The sequence below is a fragment of the Alternaria novae-zelandiae genome (genome assembly GCF_023758075.1).
Source record: "Alternaria novae-zelandiae strain BMP 2774 chromosome Unknown scaffold_39, whole genome shotgun sequence".
Classification (NCBI taxonomy): domain Eukaryota; kingdom Fungi; phylum Ascomycota; class Dothideomycetes; order Pleosporales; family Pleosporaceae; genus Alternaria; species Alternaria novae-zelandiae.
The window spans coordinates 71,747-81,093 of record NW_026056999.1 but is presented as its reverse complement, the minus strand read 5'-3'; the positions used below and the strand labels follow the sequence as shown (position 1 = coordinate 81,093).

Sequence of the window (9,347 nt, the reverse complement as noted above, 5' to 3'; positions counted from 1 at the left end):
CTTATTATGTAGTTTAAGTGCCTTACTACTATAACTATAAAATAGCACACGCCTTAGATAATACTAAATAATCTACTCTTATAATGCTATATATTATTTCTATCTTATATTCTCTACTAGTAGAAGAAGTTTCTCTAATTCTATATCTAGAATTATAGTAATACGTTAATTAATTAAAAGCGTAGCTTACCTAATTACTATATACTTAGGCGTAGTAATAGCGCAACTCTAGTACTATCTACTATATTTATCTACTTTTTACTTTGTCTTATACTTTACTATAGCTACTTTATAGAAATAACTAGCTATAAGAAGTTACTAGTAGTCTAAAGAACTTTGTAGAAGTTTATAGAAGTTACTAGTAGTCTAAAGAACTTTATAGAAGTTTATAGAAGTCTAAGAAAGTTACTACTATATAGCTAGTAGCTAATCTACCTACTATAAGTCTTAGTAGCTAGCTATTAGCCTAGTAGTTTATAGAAGTCTATAGTATCTTATAATACTATAACGTCTCTATTAGAGTACTGCAGTACTACTATACGCAATACTATAATACTATAATACTATAATATAACGCGTATAGTAGACATAACTATAACTAGTATAAAAGTTTATAGAAGGTTATAGAGCTTTATAGAACTTTATAGAGCTTTATAAGAGTTTTAGCGTAAGTATAAAGTAAGTAGAATATAGTAGATAGGTTAGTAAGACGCAATTACGCTAAAGAGCTAAAATATTATCTTTTATAATGCTATACTTCTTTATTAATACTACGCGTAAATTAGACCTAATAAATATAATAGTATTAAGAAGAACTTGCGCTTTCTATTATATCTAACACTATAATAAAGTAAGATAGTAGCGTTATAGTACTAATAGGTAAACTTTACTAAAGTTATAATTTAAAATGTCTATTTACTAAAAGTTCTACTATTTTTTCTTAGATACTTTATAAAAGCCTTACTATAAGTATTATATAATTAGCTCTTATTAGCTAAGAAGTTTAGTTTATGCGCTAGCTCTATAATTAGCTAAGAAGTTTTTAGAAGCTGTAAGGACTTGTAAGCAAGGTTTTTTGCGGGGCGTCTAATTTATAAGATAAGAGCTCGACCAGCACACACGTCAGGGTGCACGGACTCTCGGCAGTCCCAGGTTATCGCCCGCCGCACCCACATGCTCCCACGACAACTCACCACCACTCCAAATTTGATGACAGCCAACAATATGCTGTGCCAAATCCACTCACACTCACAATCTTGCTCAATGACTAACCGCAGCTTCACTTCGGCTTCCCTTGCCGCGCGAGCCCACGGTTACTGATCCAAACTTGTAGCCACCCACTCACAGCGCCTCTTGCTATTCTGGTCGAGAGCAATGTACGGTTGACTGCTAACGGATTTTTCATACGGATTCCTTTATATACTGTCGATTCTTTCTCTCTCTCTCATTTCAACCATCTCTCTCTCACATCACTTCTCAAATCAAAATATCTTCCAAAGCAGACCCCAACTGAAACCAGTCAAGTCAGCACAGCTGCGCCATATTGCAACGTCAGCACATTACGGCCACCATCACAAGCTACATCAGGCAGCCGCTTTTCCAAATCTCCATCACCCGCGCACTCTCACACAGCTTTCGAGCGCCTGAGATCGTCGCAGAAAGCCAGACCCACCTTCCAGATCCGTCTGCAGGAGCAAATTCCGAGTGTGGCTTTGTCCTCGGCTACCTTTTCTCCGTCTCAACAAACACCGCCAGCACAAGTCTAAATTTTCAACTTCTGGTCAGCTGAGCATTCAATCAGAACGAACACCTGTTCGCATACCACGGGCCGAGAAAATCTCCCCCAACAAAACTTTCGCACGAGACAAAGATCTCCGCGCAAAACCCAAACCCCGCGAAAATTTAGACACACCCCGCAAAAATGTCTACCACACCATCATCCCACAGCTCCGCCACCGCGCGCGATGCCACCACAAACTACTCCTACGATCTCAGCAACGCGATATACGGCGCCTTCCCCAGCTGCGCAACCGATATATCGCCGCGCACATCACGCGCCGCATCTCCAAGTTCCGCGTCTGCATCAAATTCGTCAAAGAAGCTCAGCACAGGCATGACTACTGCAAACACCACCGGCACTGCAAACCGCACACTATGCCGCCAAGCCATAAGTCTGCACCGCGAAAACGCGCCTCCAACCTGGCTGCCCGCACCCAACCCCACCAGTCCCACCAACAAACGCAGTGCGCTCGCTCGACGCCAGCAAGGACAGCAAGGCATGAATATCCACGCGAGCACGTGCCTCAACCTCAATGCCAGCGCCGAAGAAGACACCTCAGAAGCGGATCTGTGGATTTTGCCTGAGCTTGACGACTGGGAGGAAGACGAAACCGAGACTGAGTCTACGATTCTAACGCCTTCGAGTTCTGCGGAGTTGGACGCACCAGTGACTGGAGGACGCGAGAACAAGTGGGCGGGTGTGTTGAGGCGCGCTGCCAACTCGAATCTTGAGCGCTTGAGGAATAGGATGGAGGGGGAGGGGTGGGATTTTGTCAAATCGGCGGATCAGGATCAGGATGATATGGATGATGAGGAATTCGACGTAGTCATTGTACGATGATGGGCGAAAAAAGCGAGTTTACTATTTAACGATACCCAATTTCTGTAGTTGTTTTAATGAATTGTATACCTCAAACCAAACTCAAACATATCCAATCAGTGTGATTATGAAACCAATTTTTTCATCAACATACTCCACCCAATACTCCTAAATAGAACAGAGATTTCAGGCGTTTTTGATGTTGGTGATGCGTGTGCGTATACCATCACGATCTATCACGCTCCATCACGCTCCATCACCCACCACCCAATCCCCTCACGTACAAAACAAACGTCCACCACCGCCCCTCCACCGCCCCTCCGCCTCCCCTCCGCCTCCCCCACCCACCCTTGGAGTTTTGCGCCGCGCCGCCAACTCGAACCTTGAACGCCTGCGCAACCGTTTAGAAGGTGATGGGTGGGATTTTGTTAAGGCGGCGGATCAGGACGCCGAAGATCTGGATGAGGAATTCGACGTCGTTATTTGTGGCAAGGCGTAGGGGGATGAGTATGCCGGGCGACTACGAGGGGACTCACGATTACGATATGTACGATGTTTATTGGTGGAAAAGCGACTTTACTATTTACGATACCCAATTTTTGATAGAGTGTTTTGAATGGATTGTATACTTCAAACCACGTCTTTGGAAATCTGTGTGCATGTGTGTGGGGATATTGTATACTTCAAATCAGGTGTTTGGAAATTGTGTGCATGTGTGTGGTGATGATGTATACCTCAAGCCACATCAACGCAAGGCTCATTACCAGGGAAGTTGATAATGTGTACCTCAAACGACCTCTTCAGAAAACTTGCCCATGTAGAAACTGTTGTTGTATTCCCCAACCAACCAACCTACCAACCACCCAAAGTATTATTACAAAAACATACTAAGAACTTCTAATTATACACTCCATCTCCAAACCAACCCTCCCTTCACCCAAACCTCCCTCCCCTCCCCCCTTCCCCCCCACCCTCCCCCTCCCCATCTCACAAACCCAACTCGCACCTACTCAATCCTCTTCTTCCCCTCTTCCAACCCCAACAACCGCGCATCACTCTTCCCGCGCTCATGTTTCGCACTACCACCCACCAACGGGCCCACAACAGGGTTATTCCTTACTTTAGCCAGCGTCTCTTGGAAAGCTTCGATTTGAGGGGGTTGGCGGTTTAGTTTGGGGAAGTTGACCTGTTACAAAGAGTGAGGGTTAGCGAGTGCATCCCCTGGTGTCCAAAAAAAGAAGGGAAAGCAAGGGAGAAAGGGAGGAAGAAGGAAGGAAGGAAAGGAAACTTACATATAACGTCCCATGACCCCAAATGAAATTCGCGCAGACAGCCGCGGTGAGGAGGGATATGAGGAGGAGCAGCCTTAACGGCCAGACCGCCGCATCAGGCGCGCGCCGAGTGAAGCTACCGACGAAAATGAAAAAGACAGCCGCGGCGAGGATATACGGCACCGACTGCACAAACAACGGCCTCCGATCCGCAAACAGCGCCTGCCCACCCACCCCTCCATCACCGGGTAGATAATTCCCCAGGAACAAATCAAACGCATCCTGTCTGGGCCCATCGGTGAAGTTATTAAGACAATACCTCGTGATACTGTTGTTTAGATCCTGCAAAGCACCAGCCTTTGTCCTTACACCCAAGCGGGTGAAATCTGTCTTCAGTGCTCCAGTACCAGAATATGATTTCGACACCACATCCGCGTTATCGGCCCAGACGTTGCGGAACAAGTGTTCGAATGCTTGGTCCTCTTCTGCGGACTCGCCTTCGCGCATCAGGCCGCAGTCGATGAGCATGCGGCTGAGGACGTAGCGGCCTAGCATACTCTGTACAACGTTCGTACGGTCGAGACAATCCATGCAGTTCGTGCGCACCACAGCAGTCTGATGCCGTCGCACCTCCACGCCGCTGCCATCACCGGGCATGTCGACGCCGCAGAAGTACCCATGTTTGAGGACGTGGGGCTCGAGTTGGTTCATGAGTAACTTGGCGCGGTCCCACCTTAGGCCCTTTGTTTCGTTGTGGAAGTCGAAGTAGACGTAGTGGAGGCGGTCGTATACGGTTTGCGCCTTAGCGGGGTCGATGATGTGGAATTTCTCAGAGGTGATGCGGTCGCCTTCGACGTTTTCCGCCGGGGATGTGTGGAGTAGGTTGACCATTTGCTCGTAGGCTTCTTTGACGCGCTGCTCGCGGCCTTTTTGGTTGACCAGGTTCACCATCCAGTTGTCGCCGTAGAGCCGGATTTGCTCGGCGAAGTGTTTTTTGGCGGCTGGCAGCGCGTTGTCGATGCCGCGGACTTGCAGCTTGGGCGTGTATTTTAGGGTGTTGATTTCGGCCCAGTAGACGGGGACGCTTCCTCTTGTTTGTACGTACGCAAGCACCTGTGTCTCCTTGCCGGCATTTCCACCTGCTGCGCCGTTCTGGTTTGAGCCGAATCCGCCAGGGCCGCCCGATGCGTTGTCGTTCAGGATGATGGTCTGCTCCGTCTCGTTGAAGTTGGACACGTTGCCGTTCTCGTCGATGCCTCGCGAAAAGTAGCGGGTTCCCGCCTTGAGGCGCGAGCGGCGGGTGATGAGGATGAAGGTGAGAGGGGTGCCCTTGATGGATGTGTTCTTGATCTCCAGCATTCCGTACATGACGGGCAGGATGTAGGGGTCCGCGCCTGGCTGGTGTCCGCTCGAGTGCCTGCCATATCCGCCGCTGAGACCTCCGCGGAAGTCGATGAGGTCGCTCGAGACGAAGCGGTTCCAGTAGAAGCGATCGTCTGCGCGCTTCCACAGGGGCGTCGCGGGGTCGAGGTGAGCTTGGCGCTGGAAGGTGTTGGTGATGTCGAAGGAGTAGGAGAAGAACAGCGGGGACGTCTTGATGAGCGTCTTGAGCAGGCTGAGGTAGTTGTCCTCGTCGGCGTCGTGCAGCGGCTTCTCGCGCAGGGAGAGGAACTCGGTCGAGACTATCTTGTATATCATGTGGCCCTTTATCCGGCCCATGGGCTGGGCCTTGGTAATGACGATGATGTACTTGTCTTCACGTGCATCAGCATTCGTGTCCCCTGGTGCTGTGCAGGAGGCATACCTAGTCGCAGCTTGATCATGCCGAGGATGCCGGCAATGCTTGACACGCGCTTGGAGCCCAGCAGCTTGCCATCGTGGAGGCGGATGTCACCTGACGGGCGGTCTACGACGAGTGTAGGGGCCGAGGGCGACGAGGGCGACGAGAAGGCGTAGTGCGAGGGCGACGAGTGGACGTTGATGTCGCGGTAGGGGAGAGCGACACTCATGATGTCGTCCACCTGGGCGAGTATACAGGGATCTGGGTGTGTATACGGGAATCTGGCGTGGTGTTGAGTATTGTGTTTGGCAATGTGTTTGGATGTGTTTTCTCAAACGGGAGGTTTCGTCATGGCGGCCATTGCGGCCAAGGGTCCCCGACTCGCGCGCTAGGGCCAAGCACCAGACGCAGCACCTCGTCACAGCACCATCCAGCTCTTTCACCCTCACCACACCCCAACACGCCTCTCTCTCCATACCCCGACCCGGTCCCGCCTTGACCGCCCACTACTCGCACCACCACCCTCGCCCGCTCTACACCAGCCCCCTCCGCCACAACCCGCTAGCGCCGCGTCACCCCCATCATGTCGGCCAGGATGCAGCAAGGCCAACGGCCCGGAGGCTCCAGATTCGCACAGTTCAAGCTGGTGCTGTTGGGTACGAGATTACTATGATATGTGTATGAAGACATGACTAACCTGCCCAGGTGAATCCGCCGTCGGAAAGGTGCGCAGGCCTATCAAGGCAGCCATGACATAAGCTAACATGCCGCAGTCGTCTCTAGTATTGCGCTTCGTCAAGGTAGGACATACCACACCCCCAAACAAGATGTTGTTATTAATGTATGCAGGACCAATTCGACGACTACCGGGAATCCACCATCGGCGCCGCCTTCCTCACCCAAACCATCGCCCTCGATGAGAACACGACGGTCAAGTTCGAGATCTGGGATACCGCCGGCCAGGAGCGCTACAAGTCGCTCGCGCCCATGTACTACCGAAACGCAAACTGCGCCGTCGTCGTCTACGACATCACACAGGCCGTACGTCTCCCTTCTACCACCCCATATCATGATTAGACTAACACCCCCAGGCCTCCCTCGACAAAGCAAAAGCCTGGGTCAAAGAACTCCAACGCCAAGCCAACGAAAACATCATCATCGCCCTCGCCGGCAACAAACTCGATCTCGTGACCGAATCCCCCGACAAGCGCGCCATCTCCACCGCCGACGCCGAGCAATACGCCCGCGAAGCCGGCCTCCTCTTCTTCGAGACGTCGGCCAAGACAAGCGAGAACGTCAAGGAGCTCTTCACGGCTATCGCGAAGAAACTGCCCATCGACCAGGCGGGTCCCAGGAACTTGAGACCGGGCCAGCAACGACAGGGCGTTAACCTCAGGCCTGAGGCGAACCAGACTCAGGGGCCTGGTGGGTGCAACTGCTAGGGTTTTGGGGGAAGGGGAATTTGGTTGTTTGGTATATTGCAAGAAGATTGCGGAGGTGATAAGAGACGAGGAGATGCGATGCGACTTGGGATGAGTCCATGCTACCAGTGAGTGCAGCGATGGCACTTGGTACAGCCTTTTTCGTACGTCTCTCAGTATGTTCATTGTGGGACATTGGTGTGAGCTCATTTGGAGTAAAGGGTTTTGTGTTTCGTCGTCCGCTCGATCAAGTCCATATTGCTTTGTTCACTCACAAGAGAAGATAAGATATTTTGGGGCTAACCTGCACCGACCTTTTTTAATTAATGAATTTCGACAACTGCCCTACTGCCCTACTGCATACTCGTTTCCTCGAGACTGGTCTATCGCCGCTTCCTCAGTCCAAGTTCGTCTTAAAAAATCTTGGTTATCCTCTCCGCGTCTTCTATCTTGGCCTTACTCTTGGCATAATCGTCCGCCTACTCTGCATTCTGCTCCTCACCCTCATCGTTCCGTGCATTCCCCTTCTTCTCCCCATCCTTTTCCCCCTTTTCTTTCTCACTCTGTCCCTGTTTCTCTTCTCTCCCCTTATCTTTTCCCTCATCCTTCTTCCTCTCGTCATTCTGGATCCCTCCCGCTCCTACAATTATGCCACTTTGTGACATGTTTTAGCTGATGAGTAGTGTGAGGAGCGTTGCTTAGCGCTTGTCTTCGGGCGGTTTTGGGCGGATGGGGGGAGTGGGTGTTGGTGTAAGGGGGGTGGGATGTGGATTGTTATAGTGGGGGTTTATGGTGGCTATGTTTGCGCTGGGGTGATTGCGAGCTTGCTGTGATTTATGTTGCAAGCAGATTTGGAGTGGTGTGATGCGTGATGCTGGCAAATATGTGGTTCGCGGTTCGTGAGCTGTGAATGCTTGTGGAAAGGCGCTGCGGACCGTCATGTCATTTAATAACCACATTTCATACATTGTAATTACGAGACTGCTTCCACAAGCGCGAACCATGCTTTAAGAAAACTTCAAACTAACATCCCCATCTTAACATCCAAGCCAGCACCTCAATCACTTTACTGTGGAAAAGTCACCCACGTCCTCTTTCCCCCAACCGTATGCCAAATGATCACTCCCCTCTGCACTTCTACATTGTTAATAAACAGGCCCGGTACACGAGTCCCATCACGCCCATACATATCATACTGCACATCTCCAAGAACCCCTCGCGGCCAGGACGACGACCATAGGACGTCGTAGTGCGCCTCTTCTCCTGGTACCTGTATCACTATCTGGGTTAAGCCGGAGAAGGACAGGGGGTTCAGGGAGAAATATATGCCGGGGAGGGCGGTTGGGGCGTAGAGCTCGCGCGTGGCTAGGACAAGTGAAGTGTTTAGGTTTGTGAGATGTGTTTTGAGGTTGTTGAGCTGCGTGTTCACGTTGTGGAGTTGTAGGTTCCTTTGTGTGAGCTGCTTGTTAGTATTGTTGAGGGCAGCTTGGAGGGCTGGGACGGTTGGCATGGTGGAGTGGATTAGTTCCTAGATGAGGCTGGGGTACGTGGAGATGAAGAATTGGTTTTTGTACTAACAATGGATAATTATAGTATCTGCGTCATGGCAAACGACGCCCGTTGCGTGATCTGACAGCATGCAGCTTGAGCGATCGCGAAGCATGCGCATGAATTCGATAATCACCTGCAACCATCCACTCGTCTCACCCATCTCCTCATCTGCACACACATCCACAGCAACACCCTACCCAGTCACCTGCTCACCCCTCGCCTCAAAGCTCATCCACGTCCTAATCCCCTGCAAAGTAGTATGGCAAATCAGCACCTTCCTATCAACCTCCTCCCGATCCACAAACAGCCCCGGCAACCGTATCCCATGTCTCCCATGCATATTCTTGTCTCCACGGCGCGACATAATCCCAAGGTCGTCGCCCTAGGTCGACCACTGGATCTTGTACTGCGTTTCCCCCGGCAGCTTGATTTGTACTTGGACTTGGCCTGAGAAGGCACTGGGGTCGAGCGAGACGTAGATACCGCGGAACGGGGTTATCGCATACATTTCTGTTGTTGCGCCGTAGAGCCGGGCGTCGCTGTCCCGGAGCGACGTTTTGAGATTATCGACTTCTCTGGTTGCGGCGTGGAGTCGGGCGTCGCTGTCCCGGAGCGACGTCCTGAGATCATCGACTTCTTTCGTTGCGGCGTAGAGCCGGGGGTTGCTGTCTCGGAGTGACTCAGTGTGATCGTGGATCATTTTTTGTAGTTGAGATCTGTATGAC

The 9,347-nt window shown here is 50.7% G+C and overlaps 3 protein-coding genes across 3 annotated transcripts; 2 read left to right on the top strand and 1 right to left on the bottom strand.

The window, feature by feature from the left end:
- Positions 1–1,921: 1,921 nt before the first annotated feature.
- J4E88_010762 (uncharacterized protein) lies at positions 1,922–2,620 on the top strand (the record flags this gene model as incomplete). Its single annotated transcript, XM_049404352.1, has 1 exon — positions 1,922–2,620. The coding sequence occupies one exon, from the start codon at positions 1,922–1,924 to the stop codon at positions 2,618–2,620; it is 699 nt and encodes a 232-aa protein (XP_049249885.1).
- A 985-nt stretch (positions 2,621–3,605) lies between these two features.
- J4E88_010761 (uncharacterized protein) lies at positions 3,606–5,879 on the bottom strand (the record flags this gene model as incomplete). The annotated part of the gene is made up of 3 exons (XM_049404351.1): positions 3,606–3,785; positions 3,892–5,651; positions 5,675–5,879. The coding sequence occupies 3 exons, from the start codon at positions 5,877–5,879 to the stop codon at positions 3,606–3,608; spliced, it is 2,145 nt and encodes a 714-aa protein (XP_049249884.1).
- A 354-nt stretch (positions 5,880–6,233) lies between these two features.
- Positions 6,234–7,092, top strand: YPT5 (GTPase Ypt5; the record flags this gene model as incomplete). The annotated part of the gene is made up of 5 exons (XM_049404350.1): positions 6,234–6,306; positions 6,356–6,375; positions 6,424–6,450; positions 6,500–6,691; positions 6,742–7,092. 5 exons carry the CDS (start codon positions 6,234–6,236, stop codon positions 7,090–7,092), a joined length of 663 nt encoding a protein of 220 aa, XP_049249883.1.
- Positions 7,093–9,347: the final 2,255 nt, after the last annotated feature.